A 16616-nucleotide genomic window follows, 5' to 3' on the forward strand; every position below is an offset into this window, starting at 1 on the left:
AAGAAATCTGGCTTCATTATCAAATAGCATGTGCAGCTAATTCATGCCTCACATGTTCATGCCTCACATGTTCAGTGACCATCTACAAATCTTTACTGAAAAAAAAAACAAAAACAAAACTACCAGGTGCCAGATCCTGTGCTAGGTCACCAAAGCCGATAAAATACAATCCTGGACTCTCACTCAAGAAGGCAACAGACACTTCAGCTTACAACATTTACAAGAGCCTCCAGTCCCACAGCACACAGCAGACAGCCTCATGAAACCAGACATCTAGCCTCCTGCCTTTTCCAGCCCAGCTGCTGCTCAGCACCCACAACCACACCTCTCTGCTTAACTAGCAATTCACCCATACTTCACAGGGGGCTGAAGAAGAGGAAAGGAAATTAGCCAGGCTAATCCTGAAGCACAGCGCTAGAGCACAGAGACAACTCAAGAAAGGGGAGCTGTATCAGTGGCAGTAGTCCTGGCAATAGCATCAATATTACCCCCAACGTTGTGAATTTCATGCCTCACATGTTCAGTGACCATGAAAAATACTTGCTGATAAACAGAGTAGGGCCAGCTGGCCTACTGAGGCAGATGCTGGCTGGGACCTAGCACACCCATCCCATCCCCACATGCACAACAATCTTCGTCTTTGCTGAATTAAGAATCCTAATTAGGGACTTTTAGGTGTTCTCAGGGGCCCCCACTGTGGATGTCAAGAGTCCACATCTGTTAAAGGAAGACAGGGACTGACAGAAGAGAGGAGGGGGCATTTGGGAAGGGCAAGATGGTCAGAATCATAAGAACAGAAGGGACAGGCAGATGCCAGCAGAGTCAAGGGCAGAAAGGGACAGGTGCCAGGGAAGAAGTCTAGGCTGTGTCTCAGAGAACCAGAGTTCAATGAGAAAGAATTTCTGCACTTTTCTGTTTACAAATGGTGGGAATGAAAGGAGTGATGCCCTCAAGGGGTTAGGTACTTTTGATGCAAACAAAGGAGACAGGGCTGGCTCTAACTGGATGAAGGAGGGGAGGGGAAAGGACTTGTCAGTTCCTGGGTGGCAGCTCTGGGGAGTGTGTGAAGTAGGTGGTGGTTCCCTGCACGGAGAAGGGGATGAAGATTGAAGGTCTCTATTTTGCGATGTAAAAGGCAAGGTCACTTGCTTGGCGCAAGGAAGGGAGAGGGGAAAAGGCCTGATGAAAGTGGCAAAGGTCTAACAGAACTGTCAAGGATAATGGGAAATGCAGCTGATGAGGGACAAGGGAAAGGACTGCCAAGCAACGCTGCAAGCCCAGCCGCGACTGGAACCCATAAATTTGCAACGGCACCAATCAATGCATGATGGGACTCCCTCTGCCAAGCTCAGCTACCAGCAGTGGAGGAAGCCGAGGGGCTGGGGAGGACAGGCAGAGCCAGTGTGGCAGAAGCAGTATCAAAAGGATAAGTAAATAGAGGGTGATGGTATGGATGGGCTTGAAAGGGTGGGACGAGAGAGGGAACTGCTGAGGAACAACAGGAAGTAAATGCAGGCAGGCAATAGCGGCTGCAGAGCCAGAGGCTGCTGGGGCAGGAAGGCCCAGGGCGGGGGAGCAAAGAAAGGAGGGCAAGCTGTGGTTGGAGTGGAAGTGCACGTGCAGAGGTGTGGCAGATCTGGAAGCACTGGGAGGCGGGCAGCAACTATGGTGCAAGGAAGGCTGGGTGTAGACACAACTTGGGCTGACCATGAGCATGCCTGCTGAGGCCATGAATAAGACTCTTCAGCAAACACAGAATGGGTGTCAGGCACCATGCTAGATCCTGGGGTCAAAACCAGCTTCCTGCCTCTGCCGTTCTGGAAGAGAAGATACGGCTGTGCTACTGGACAAAAGTCAAGAAATGTCAAACCTCCTGACCCAGTGTACTCTAATTTTCGAGAATGAATACAAAGGAAAAGTCAATAAAAGAACAAAACCACATCCCTTCGGACGCTCAATGCATCTACAATACACACATACACACACAACCTGAATGAAATATAAGTATTCAACAAAATTAAAAATATGATGATGATGAGGAAACAGTGTTTTACCGCATCTATGATGCGGCTTTCTGAGGGCAGAAAATCTGTACTGCTCAGCTCCCTATCCCCAGGCATGAAGCATTGTGCTTGGCTCATAATGAGCACTAAGAAACTGTCTGAATAAATGAATGAATGGAGAAATTGTATCACATTATGATTAGACCTATGTGGAAAAGAATGTTGGCAACTAGAGAGGAAAATGCAAAAATAATCAAAATACCAACTGTTAGAATAGTAGAAACAGGAGGACTTTTTTCCTTATTTGAAAACTCCACTTAATGCTGTCACACTGCTTACCAGTTAAAAATGAGTGCTTGTTCCTTTGAAAATGCTTACATCAAGGGAGAAATAAATTTTAGAATCTCTTGAAAATAATGATAGTGAAAACATGGCATATCAATAAAAATAAAATAAATTTACCCTTTGTGGAAAGCCATCCCCAAATACGCTGGCCCAAATAGAAATGATGCAAGTCTATTCACTGCAGCCATTGTAAAGTGCCAAAAGTCTGGAAATAGCCCAAATGTCCATCAATAAGCTCTGCTCTGTTCCCTCAGTGGGGTACTGCACTGCAAGGAAAGGAACAAGTACGCTGCAGATGCTGGCGCCTGCTTTCGGGGTACTCAGAGCACACGGCACAGGGAGGCAGGAAGAGGGAACTCCTCGCACCCAGGAAAGGGGCACGGCCGTGCAGAATGCAAGAAATCATCTCAATTGTTTACATGTGTGTGCACATGTATTTTAGAAATGAAGCAAAAACTAAAAGAAACAGTTACCTACAGGGGAGGGAGAAGACGTGAGGACCAGGGATAGAAGTCAGACTTCTCTGAACGTGCTTTGTTTTACAGTTTTGACTTTGCAATCAGGTAAACATTTTAAATAATTATAAATCAAAATGTACAAGCTAAAGCAATTTCTAAAAATAAAAAAAACAAATGAGAATAACTATATATCAGGTTGGTGGCTTAACCACAAAGAGAAGGATTAATGCAAGGGACTTTAAAACACAGTAACACGAATATGACTGGGCACCTCTAGAAGGATGTGGCCTAAAAACAAAGGAATTAAGAAGTCTTAAGCTATGTTCAGTAACCCCATCACATTGCAATACAAGGACTTTTATTTTGGATACACAGACATATACATGTATGCTAATGACATCAAGAAGCAGGATTTAGATCATGCAAGTGAAAAAAGATACAACTAAAAATCAAAGAAGTAAAACCCCTATAATGCTAAATTTGAGTTGGAAATATCAAGATAAACTTGAAGAATTTTTATCTTTTAAAAAATTGTTCTGTCACTAGAAGCAATGAGTGCCCCCCAGTACCCACATTCCGTTTTCATACTATTTGCCTCATAAGGAACCTGGGTTCTTGGAGAAATGGTTGATCCCAGGGAGAGATGCAGTATCATAGTGTACTGGGTCATATTTAAAAAGATTCTGTAACTAACTTGAAGGGCTACAACTGGTCAAAGCTGGAACAACTCCATCATCAAAAAGAATAAGTACTACAACAGATTGAAACATATCTACTGTGTTAAAATGCAGGAGTTCCTAACAATACTCAAACAAGGTTTTAAAACCTAACTGGCAACCTTTGTAGATTATTAAAATGCCAACGATGATTCTGGAACTAGTAAATAAAGGGATAAAATAAAGCATTTATTCTGTCTTTCATACTCAAACAGGTTTTCAGGGCTATCAAACAGTTGATAGAGAAAGTTTTTTACAGAAGAATTCCAGCTATTAAACTAAAAAGAAATGTTGGAATTAGTCAAGGTTTTCAGGACTATCAAATATTGATAGAGAAAGTTTTTACAGAAGAACTCCAGCTATTAAACTAAAAAGAAATGTTGGGATTAGTATGTCAGAATTTACAGACTCTAAGAGATACTGGATCAGGGCAGCGATCACCAATGGTTGCTCATACAATGATGGGGAACTTTATAGAAAAGGTGGCCAAATTCAGTATTAGGAAAAAACAACCATCCAGAGCTTTTGTGCCCCCTGATTCAACATAGCAGGAAAACACAAACCGTCTACAAAGTATTCTCTCTAAACTAGAAAATCTGAGTCTAGCTGAGCTTCCAACTTAACTACTAGTTTATAAGAAATGCCTGGAGTAAAGCAACATCTGAACAATACAGAGATGCAAAGAACCATATCCCAAATATGGGCAATTCTATAAAACTAATGACCTGGCTTCCTCAACAAATAGCAAGGGAAAAAAGTGGGAAGGGGCAGCATTATAAATTTTAAAAGATCTAAGAGACCTGTATCACCTAGATTCAATGTGTGGACCTTGTTTGTATTCTGGTTTGAATGGCCTCTGTGCAAATAAAAATACCTATGAGAAAACTGGGAAATTGGACCAATGACTAGACATTAGATGATGTTAGATAACTACTGACAATTTTTATATTTGCATTAATGATATTATCATTACGTTTTTTAAAAAGAGTATTTCATAGAGAATAATACTAAAAAGTATTTTCAGCTGAAATGAGATGGTGTCTGCAAATTATTTTGTCTGGATTGGATTTTATTGGGGCAAGATAAATGAAAAAAGATTGAACAAATGCTTTTTTATTTTTTTTTTTTTTGAGACGGAGTCTCACTGCATCACCCAGGCTGGAGTGCAGTGACATGATCTTGGCTCACTGCAATCTCCACATCCCAGGTTCAAGCAATGCTCCTGCCTCAGCCTCCCAAAGTAGCTGGGACTACAGGCACATGCCACCACACCCAGCTGATTTTTGCATTTTCAGTAGAGACAGGGTTTCACCATGTTGACCAGGCTGGTCTTGAACTCCTGACCTCAGGTGATTCACCTGCTTCAGCATCCCAAAGTGCTGGGATTACAGGCGTATGCCATCGCACCCAGCCAGGTCAAATGTTAATGACGGTTGATAGTAGGTGTAGGGCACACAGGCATTCATTTTCATATTCTCTCTACTGTTATGTGTGTTTGAAAATTTCCACAGTAAAATGTTAAAGAAAAAGAAGAAAGATTTCATGATAAGAATGAGTGTTATCTTCCTACATGACTAGAGGAACCGTACACAGATAGATGTTTTGTTCTCAAATCACTTAACTCTAAGAAGCTGTTTTTTGAATTATGAATATCAGCTAAAACAAGACTAAAGAGCATTTGCTAAAGAGATCTTAAGGTTATAATTTTTCAAACCTGATTGTTTGGATCTGTGAGGTTCCTCACCACAATAGGTAGGAGATATTCAGAGAGCACCACTGGAAAATTTGATCTGTTTTCTTGTAAAAAAATGGCAATAGGAGGAATCTGTTCCATCAGCTCAGTCCGCACTGTGGGCTCTGCAGCAATAAAAAAAATTAGAAAAATTAAAGAATAAGCCAAGCATCTTACATAGTATATACTGATAGTTTCTAGCTTTTCTTACTAAAATACTTCATCAAAGAAATTAGACAAATGCAGTTTAAAAATCATTTCCCGTTTAGAGTATTTATGCTACAGACAGGCTTAAAAAGCTAATGAGCTATACAGCAATATAAAAACATAAAAAGAAGAGAGAATGACAACTCTATTATAACAAGCCATATATAAATTGAGGAGGGAGGAAGAAGTCTGCATGCTGGGCCAGCGTCCAAAAGCCATTACAACTAATGGCTTATATGCCAGACCTATGGGTTGTGCTTATTTAAATTCTAGCCAGAATGTATACATTATAAATAATTTTTTCATAAATGCACTCCCCCACAATCCACGCATCCCAATTATTTCTAAGGCAAAGCATTAAACAAAAGAGTGGCTCTAGCTCCAATATACCACATTAAATTTAACACAAATATATAATTGCTACAGCACTGTAAATGGTGACTCATTTACAAAGAGAATCCATTTAAAGACACAAAACATCCACTTGGGCCTTTTTAAAAGCATTGTGTTATATTCATATGAATATTTTAAACTAATATGGGAGCTAATACGGAAGTCTTATTTTTCTATTTTCAGTTAAAATGATCAAATTCTAAAGCCTGAGAGTCCTGAAACTTTCTGAAGTTCTCATCATTCATTCTGTAGGGAGGAGGGGGCTGCAGCACAGCTCTCAATACCAGCCTCCCCACCACTTATCCATATAACTCATCTCTACTGGGGCAGGGGGAAGACAACATCATCATGTCTGCCGTACAGCAACGTGCTTTCCTTCCAGAACACCAATCATGGAGAGGTAGAATGAGAAAGAAAACTCGAGATTCCCCTTGAGGGAAACTAATAACTGGGATTTTCTAACCCAAGAGGCTTCTTTTCATTTGGCATTTCTTAGCAACCAGTAGTCTGGCAAAACTCAAGAAATACAAAAGGCCTAAATGCCAAGGCAAACAGTATTCACAGCCATTAATCATTCTAATTTTCTAAATGTAAGAAAATTTCAGTCAAAATTCAAATAAGACACCCATTCTTCATGACAAAATCCATTCGTGGTTAGAAATTGCTTAAAAGTTATTAATTACAACTGTTTATCGATTAATAGTTTTTTAAATTAGCTATTATTGGTTATATGTAATTTCTTAAAAATTCATAAGTAAAAAATAAAATTATACAATACTTATACAAACCTGCATCTTCTGACAATCTGACCACAATCTCCATTACTGTTAAGAAGTCCTCTTCGTTGTTACTGAAGCCCTGGAAGATATCAAGCAGCCCTCTGGCAATAATCTGCCTATGGAGACAAAAACAATGCATATGGTTATTTGGGCCATACTGACTGAGGGACCACAAGGTTCCAGGAATTGTGCTAAGAGCAGGTAAACACACCTTGACACAAGACAAACTGAGCAACCTGTGTCCAGGAGGACGGAGACTACCTGGGAATACCCAAAGACAGCCGTTCCAATGCAGGCCAGAGTCCTACAGGAAAGAAGGCCCCCATCTTCTAGTCTGGCAGTCATCAGAGCTTGAAAATGTCCACTTGAGAATAAGGGAAAACCCTTTTCTTATTTTCTGACTGGTTCCTCAGGCCTCCATAGGCTTGGAAGAAAAGCCCAAGACAGTTAAAGGGAACTAAAGGATCAATAAATGCAGAAGAAAAAGGTCCAAAGAGGCATCTGATGGCCTCTTAGTGACTGAATGAGGAAGTGCAGACTAGAAATTCTGCAGAAATTCTCTCAGAAAGTCTGGAGAGTTTTTTAAATTCAGACATTTCTCTACATTTATTTTTACTTTCTTACCTCCCTGTGCTGATTAACCATAAAACTTATAAAACGAGAAGGACCTATAGATGTTTACTTTGATGGGGTTAAGGAAAGGAGGAGCTGGAGAGACTGCATCCCACTATAGGCAGAACTGGTCAAGAGAACCAAGATAGAGTCAGAAGTGGCAGCTACCAAAAGGAAAGCGAAGTCACCACAGTCCACCAGCCTGAGCAATGGACAGAAGAACAGTAAGTCAGCCTGAGGCTGAGGAGAAGGCCGAGACTCAACTCAGGAAAGTCCCACCACAAGACTGCAAGCAACAGAGGTATGATGGGCACTACGCCATTCTATACAGAGAAAGCTCTGGCCATGGGGGGAGACAATGTGACTGTCATTGCAGGACCAAGTGACCATGTCCCATCATAAGCATGATCTGAGCCAGAGCTACAGAAGGCCTACTGAGAAGAAACATCAAAATCTCTCCAGCAGCTAATTCCATCAATATACTGATCAATGAAGCAGGGCAGGGGTGGGGGACACCCTAAGGTGTGGGGCCTTCCCTAAGAGTGGACCCACATGCCCAGGAGGCCACTGTGAACTGTGGCTAGCTCTGGACCACCAAAGACAGAAAATTAAAAATGAATAAAAAACTCTTTTAAACATCCAAAAACATCTATCACCAGCAGACTGAACTATAACAATGATAAAAAAAACGCTTCAGGCAGAAAGAAAATGACACCAGATGGAAATCTGAATATACAGAAAGGAATAAAGAGCACCAGAAGTGGTAACTACATATATATATATACATATACATGTATATATATGTATACATATAAACTTTTATCATTTTTCTCCTTAAGAAATAATTGACTAAGTTAAAAATAGCATTTTATTACTGTGGCTTTATAACACATATAATAAAATACATGACAAAAATAACATAAAGACCAGGAGAGGGGAAACAAAGGCATATTATGATAAGGTCTTTATACTATACATGAAGTGGTAAAATACCACTGGAAGGTAGACCATGATAAGTTATATATACATACTGTAAATGCTAAGGCAACCACTAAAATGAAAAAACAATGAATTATAACTAATAAACTATTTAAAAATCAAACCAAAATCACAAAAAAGTTCAATTAACTCAAGAGAAAGCAGATAAAGAACAAAACAGATGTGACAAATAGAAAACAAACAGCAAGATGATATACTTAAGCCTAACTTCATCAACAATTACATTAAATGTAAATGGTCTAAACATTCCAATTAGAAAAAGATTAACAAAATGGATAAAAAACAAGACCCAGCTACATATTACTTATAAGAAACACACTTTAAATATACAGATGCAAATAAATAATTAAAAAATATTTAAATATACAGATGCAAATAAATAATTAAAAAATATATTCTGATAACAATAGTCCAAAGAAAGCTGGAGTATGCTAACATCAGACAAAACAGATTTTGGACCAAAGAATATCACCAAGGGAAAAGGTCATTTCATAATGATAAAGGGGTAAACTCATGAAGAAGACATAATTATCTCAAATGTATATATGCCCAATAATAGAGCTTCGAAATACATGCAGCAAAAAACAATACAACTGCAGGGAGAAATAGACAAAAGTCAATGTCAAAGTCCAGAAACAAACCCACACATATATCAAGTGATTTTTTTTTTTTTTTTTAACAAAGATGAACAGGGAAAGTCTTCAAAAAGTGGTGCTAGAATAGTCATATTGGGGGGGAAAAAAGAACATTGACTCATTTCACACCATACACCAAAATTCATTCAAAAGACCATATATCTAATGTAAAAATGAAAATATAAAATTTATCGAAAAGAAAAAAAAATCTTTGTGACCTTAGGTTAGACAAAGATTTCTCAGGAGCCAAAGTATACAAACCATAAAAGAAAAAAACTGACAAATTTGACTTCAACAAAATTTAAAACTTTGCTCCCTAAATCACACCACTGAGAAAATACAAATGATGAGCCACAGAATGGAGAAAATATCTGACTAAAACTGGTTTCCAGAATATATAAATAATCCTTATACTCTCATAACTCAATAATAAACAGACAAACATCCCAATTAAAATAATATGTGTTCATAAATGATCCCAGCACATTATTAATACTAATAACCAAAAGGTGGAAACAACCTAAATATCAACTGTTGAATAAATAATCAAAATACTATGTATCCATTCAATGGAACATTATTAAAGGAATGAGGTACTGATGCATACTACAACATGATGTAGTATGCTTTTTTTCTTTTTGAAACACAGGGTCTCACTCTGTCACCCAGGCTAGAATGCAGTGACACAACTGTAGCTCACTGCAGCCTTGAACTCCTGGGCTCACGTAAACCATGGATGAATACTGAAAACAGCATGCTAAGTGAAAGAAGTCAGTCACAAAAGATGACATAGTATATGATTACATTTCTTTTTTTTTTGAGACGGAGTTTCGCTCTTGTTACCCAGGCTGGAGTACAATGGCACAATCTCAGCTCACCGCAACCTCCGCCTCCTGGGTTCAGGCAATTCTCCTGCCTCAGCCTCCCGAGTAGCTGGGACTACAGGCACGCGCCACCATGCCCAGCTAATTTTTCGTATTTTTTTAGTAGAGATGGGGTTTCACCATGTTGACCAGGATGGTCTCGATCTCTTGACCTCGTGATCCACCCACCTCGGCCTCCCAAAGTGCTGGAATTACAGGCTTGAGCCACCGCGCCCGGCCTATGATTACATTTCTATAAAATGCCTGGACTAGGCAAATCAGTGGAGACACAAAGTAGATGAGTGGTTGCCTAGCAGTGGCAGACTGGAGAGGAATGGGTAGTGGTTGCTAATAGGAACCAGATTTCTTATTGAGGTGATAAAAATGTTTAAAATTCACTGTGGCAATGTTGCACAACTCTGTGAATATACTAAAAACCATCAACTTATACACTTGAAAACAGTGAAATGTATGACCTGTAAGCAAACTAAATCTCAATAAAGTTGTTTCATTCTTTTAAAAAGCAAAAGATTTTAACAGCTTCACAAAAGAAAATGTACAAACAGCCAAGAAATAAAAGAAAAAATTCTGAACATCACACGTCTTCAGAAAACTACAAATTGACCAAGCGTGGTGGCTAACACCTGTTATCCCAGCAGTTTGGAAGGCCAAGGCAGGCAGATTGCTTGAATCCATGAGTTCCAGACCAACCTAAGCAACATGGTGAAACCCCGTCTCTACAAAAAATACAAAACTTAGCAAGGCATGGTGGCATGCACCTGCAGTCCCAGCTACTCAGGAGGCTGAGGTGGGAGGATCACTTGAACCCAGGAGGTAGAGTTTACAGGGAGCTGAAATCACACCACTGTACTCCAACCTGGGTGACAAAGCAAGAACTTGTTAAAAAAAAAATGTCAAGATCATGAAAGACAAGGATAGAACATTCCATCACAGATGGAGGGGCCTAAGGAGACATGACAACTGTAAATGTAATGTAGCACCCTGGATGGGATCCCAGAGCAGAAAAAGAACATTAATGAGAAAATGTAGACTCCAAGTGAAATCTGTAAGTTAGTTAACAGTGTACCAATGCCAATGTTACTTTCTTAGTTATGATAAATGTGTCATGCTTATTTAAGCCGTAAACATTAGAGCAGTTTCCTGACCTCGGCACTCCTGATATTTTGGAGTGGGTAAGTCTTTGTTGGGGGCAAGGGGCTGTCTGTGCATTGCAGGATGTTTAGTAGCATCCCTGGCCTCTACTCACAGAATTCAGTAGCACCCCCGGTGCCCCATGATGTGACAACCAAAAATATACCTAGACATTGTCTAAGATCCTTTGGGGGCAAAAGTACCCATAATTGAAAGCCACTGCGTTAGAAGTTGGGCAAAAGGTATAAGGGAACTAACTCTTAGTTCTATCTCTGCCACACTTCGATAAACCTAAAATTTTTCAAAATAAAAAACATAAAGACAAAATAAAACACATGGCCAAAAATGCAAAAGCTACAATGAAGTAACACTGCAACTACTGGAAGAACTAAAATTATCATGACAATACCAAGTGCTGACAAAGTGATGAAATAGGAATCCACAGACATTTGTAGAAATGCAAAATAGTACAAGCAATTTGGAAAACAGTGTGGCAAGTCCTCTGAAAATTAAAACATACGCTGACCAGTCAACCCAGCAATTTCACTCTTAGGCATTTGCCCATATGAGATGAAAACCTATGTCCACAAGAATTGGAATGAAAATGTTCATATAGGCATCATTCACAACAGCCATGAAGTGGAAAACTCCCAATGTTCTCTGAACTGATGAATGCAATACAAAACACAGAATATCTGTGCATAGTCAGCAATAAAAAGGAATTAGCTATTGATAACAACAGGGATGAATTTCTAATGCATTTTGCTAAGGAAGAGAAGCCAGACATGTAAGATTATATCTCATAGGACTGAATTTACATGAAATTCTAAAAAAGGCAAAATATTTTGAAAATATCAGAAAAAAGGTCAGTGGTTACCTGGGCCCATGGTGGTCAGAGAAGGAGGGACTGCCAGACACCAAAAGGGCAAATAAGGGCACTTGTCAGGTGATTGAAACTTTTGAACTCCACTGTGACAATGGTTGGATGACTGTATACATTTACCAAATTTATCCAAGTGAACGATTAAAGTGGGTGAGGCTTATCACATGTAAAATATGCCTTAATAAAAGTTTTTTAAACAAAGACACTGATAAGGGGAAAAGTCAGGGCCATCAGCAGTGCCCTGGGGTGATCTGGAGGCCTCCGTGTTCAAGTAGAAGAATCGGAGCTACTGAGGGCTTTCTCTGATCAAGTAGAAAGAGACTCGACTGCCTCTGTCCACTCCTCTGAGCAACCAACCCTCCAGGAACAATGCATGTCATTTCTGGCCATGCATGCGTCAGAAGAATTCACTTTGAAAACCCACCCTGACTTGCAGGGAAAAAAAAAAAAGACTAAAAATGTACAATTCAAAGGTTCAGTCCTTTGGCCCAGGATACTATCGGAAGAAATCCATCAACTCAAGCCTGTACCCAGGGAGATTTACATCACCCTCGGGATGAAAGATCGAGATCTGGAAGCCAAGAGGTTTGGGAAAGTCAAAATAAGACACTGCAGAGAAAGTCACTAATTACATTGCACCGGACCACATTCATTCAGCTTCCCTTGGGAAATTAGGCAACTAAGATCCCCAATCTGCTTCTAGGGCCATAGAACAGATAGGGAAATTTGCATCCAGCCTCAAATGGTCACAAGGGACCTGCCCTCTTAAAGAAAGCGAGGAAACGGATAAGAGAGGACGTCTGAAGCAGAGACAACTCTACTACAGAACAGGAGAGAGCTAAAGACTCAAACAAATTAGTGCTTTGGAACCACCACCTTGGAAAATCTGGCTGCTGTATATTACAATGACCTGGACCGCTCACAGTGGATGAGCAGAGTCTAGAAGCCTGATCTCAACACTTCTCACTTGTTTGTTAGCTTTGTTAATAAGATGAAAGAAGAACGCAGCCCTCTGGAGAGACAAACCATGCCTGTACTCAGAAGAGTGCAGGGAAATTCAGTGAGATGACATGTAGCAAGCACAAAGCAGGGTAGTGGCACACTGTAAGTCCTCCATGGTGCCAGCCACTAGGATTACAAGACAAGCAAGAAGCTACCAAGAACAAATGAACAGAAAGAAGCTTAAATAAAGTATGATCTGTCCATATCCTGGCATACGATGCAACCATTTGTAAGGTCTTAGTATCTCTAGATATGTACCAAATTAGAAAGATGTTCATGATACATTAAATGAAAAGAGGTGAGAAATTCTGCATATGGTATTGTGATATAGCTGGCCTAGAATTAGAACCAGTACAATGCCATTTTAAAATGGAAAAACTGTTTCCATTCTCCTGACAATGACTGCTAGCCATGGCTTCTGTAAACTACTAAGATTACCCTGCAAAATGTAAAGAGAGGACAAGCTGCATACTTTCTCTTATCTGTAACTGCCAGAATTACTGGCCTTTGTTTACCAAAGTAAGCACCCCCAGATAATTCCATCCTGGCGCCAAGTAACCTAAAATTATGTGGACCCCACACCTGTCCAAATAATGTATAAACTAATGTTTACCTTGACCTCTGTAAACCACTTAAGTGGCAATCGGAATGACAAAAGTCCCCTGGCCTTGGAATATCTGGAGCCCCCTCACCCTCCTCTCAGCCTAGGAGGTGATTGACAGCTTTCATTCCCATCTCCGTTCCTCGCCCCCACTTCCAAGGTGGTTTTGTGGGTATAAAAAGGTCTTGTCACTCTTCTTTCTCTGCCACGGGTTGGAGAGACGTGAGTCCTCCGTGGTCGCCGGCAATAAACCCTGCAATTTGGCATACTTTTGTTCTGGTGTTGACTTTCTGTGCTGAGTTCAATGCAACAGTATGAGGCTATTTCATAATACAAATTACATTTAGGTATACACGTACAATACATGTACACATAAACACATTCATATATACATATATTTATTTAGGAAACAATATAGAAGGATATTCATCAAACTTCACAAGGTTGTAGTAGGGAAGGGAGGGAAACTATTTAAATTCCTGAAGTTGCGAAATATTTCAATGGGCATGTATTATGTTTGTGAATTTTTTTTTTAAATATAAAGAGGATGGCCGGGGAGACCAAGGCAGGCAGATGACCTGGGGTCATGAGTTCAAGACCAGCCTGGCCAACATGGTGAAACCCCATCTCTACTAAAACTACAAAATTTAGCTGGGCATTGTAGTGTGTGCCTGTAATCCTAGCTACTCAGGAGACTGAGGCACAAGAATCACTGGAACCTAGAAGGCAGAGGTTGCAGTGAGCCAAGATCATGATACTGCACTCCAGCTTGGGCAACAGAGCGAGATGCCATCTTAAAAAAAAAAAAAAAAAAGAGGATGGCTTAATTTTACGTGGCAACATAACCAACGTTCCCTGGAAATCCAATCATGGATTAGCCCTCCATGTCTTTGTTCCTTCTTTCCCCAATCATTCGGTTACAATCATGTGTTTAGCCTAACCAGCTCTAGACTCAGTGTGAGAAGCTTGGAATAGCAGGATGAGCGAGGTCCAGGCCCTGCTCTTAGGAGCTTTACGAACTAGGCCTGGAGGTAGACAAGAAAATTATGATAACCAGTAGGAACAGGACCCACAGAGAGTACTCACAGAATACGACAGAAGCACAGAAGAACACAAAGGGGCTAGCCAGAGAGATGAGGAGTATGAAGATGAGAAGTTCGGCAGAGACCCTGGATGTTGGAATGATGAGACAAGGACTTTAAGATAAGCACGAACAGTATGGAAAGGTCTGGAGGAAACGCTGGACACAGTGGGCAGCTAAGGAATGTGGGAACTTTCTGTATCTTCCACTTAACTTTTCTGTAAATCTAAAATGCCCTCAAAAATAAAGTCTGTTAATTAAAGAAAGAATGGAAATGAAATACTCTTTCAGACAAACAAAAGCTGAGAAAATTCACTGACAACAGTCTTGTACAAAACAAAAACTCTTAAAAGAAGTTCTTAAAGCAAAAAGGATACCTAACAGAAATTGGCAGTTTACCAAAAAAAAAACATCGAAAATGGTTGAAAAAGAAGATGGCAAATATTTAAAAATCTATTTCTTATTTGTAATTGCCTTAAGATAGCTACTATATGAAGCACACATTATAAAAAGTATTCTGAAACATATGAATTGTGTAGAAGTAAAATGGAGAAAAATAATGGCACAAAAGGCAGAGGAGGAGAAGCAGAACACTGCTGTGAGGTTCTCATGCAACATCTATACACTATGCAAAGTGGTATCATTTTATTTGAACATATGTCATGATGAATGAAAAAATTATACCGTAATCCCTAGAACAATTAATTAAAATTTTTAAGAGGAGGTACTGTATAACAAATAAGCCAAAAGTGGGGAAAAAATGATTTTTTTTAAGGCAGGAAAAACCGAAAACAAGAATAGTTGAGACAAATAAAAAATAAATTCTAAGATGGTAGATTTAAACAAACCACATCAATAGTAACATCAAATGGAAATGATTTAAACATTCAAATTAAGAGGCAGAGATTATTCAATTAGATAAAAAAGCAAGACCTATTTATATGCCTTCTATAATAAACACACTTTAAATTTAAAGATGGATAAGTTAAAAATAAAAGTATGAACCAAAATACACCACACAAACATTAATCAAAAGAAAGCTGGAGTGCATATATTCATATCAGACACAGTAAGCCTCAGTAAAGGAGAATATTGCTAGGGAAAAAAAAGGGACATTATCCAATGTTAAGAAATCAGGCCCGGCGGAATACCTCACACCTGTATTCTAGCACTTTGGGAGGCTGAGGTGGGTAGATAACTGAGGTCAGGAGTTCGACACCAGCCTGGAGACCAACATGGTCAACATGGTGAAACCCCATCTCTACTAAAAATACAAAAATTAGCCAGGCATGGTGGTGCTCACTTGTAATCCCAGCTACTCAGGAGACTGAGGCATGAGAATTGCTTGAACATGGGAGGCAGAGGCTGCAGTGAGTCAATATCAAACCACTGCACTCCAGCCTGGGAGATAGAGCAAGACTCTGTCTCCAAAAAAGGAGAAACCAATTTATTCAACAAACCAGAACAATACTAAATGTGTATGCACCCAACATCAAAATTTCAAAATATGTAAAATACGTAAAACTAAAATTAAAAGGAAAATCCACAATTGTGGTTGCAGGTGACATTTTTCTTAGTAATTGGCAGAACAAGTAAAACAGAAAATAGATAAGCATGTATTACCCTTAACCTAATTTATAAGATACCCAAAAAACACTGCAGTGCATTGCAATGCACATTCCTTTCAAGTGGACGTGGAATAGTTTACTAAGATAGAACACATTCAGAGCCATAAAATATATCTCAACAAATTTAAAAGGGAAAAAACACAAAGTATGTTCTCTGACCACAAAAGAATTAAATTACAAATGAATAACAGAAAGATATCTGGAAAATCCTCAAATATCTGGAAATACAACAACACACTTCTGAATTACAAAAAGATCAAAGGACAAATCATTATTAACATTAAAAATACTTGTGCTGAGAAATAATGAAAATGTTATATATCAAAACTTGAGGATGCAACTAAGATAGTACCTAAGAGGAAACTGTACAATATTAAATGCAGATATTACAAAAGAAAAGCCAAAAACAAAAGACAAAAAAATTAAACTAAGAATCCTTGAAGTAAGAAAAAGAAAAGCAATTAAATCCCAAAAGTAAAAAAAAAAAAAAAAAAACCCAAGAAAAAATAATACAGATTAAAGCAGAT

The 16616-nt window shown here is 39.2% G+C and overlaps 1 protein-coding gene across 1 annotated transcript in view; it reads right to left on the reverse strand.

Moving 5' to 3' along the window:
• The window catches only part of LOC100413665 (serine/threonine-protein phosphatase 4 regulatory subunit 1), a 78380-nt gene that overhangs the window by 32538 nt on the left and 29226 nt on the right, over positions 1 to 16616 (reverse strand). The window contains 2 exon segments of the mRNA XM_078372014.1: positions 5237 to 5379; positions 6643 to 6749. Coding sequence (XP_078228140.1) covers positions 5237 to 5379; positions 6643 to 6749 — 250 coding nt within the window.

This window comes from Callithrix jacchus, chromosome 5, assembly GCF_049354715.1.
Source record: "Callithrix jacchus isolate 240 chromosome 5, calJac240_pri, whole genome shotgun sequence".
Lineage (NCBI taxonomy): Eukaryota > Metazoa > Chordata > Mammalia > Primates > Cebidae > Callithrix > Callithrix jacchus.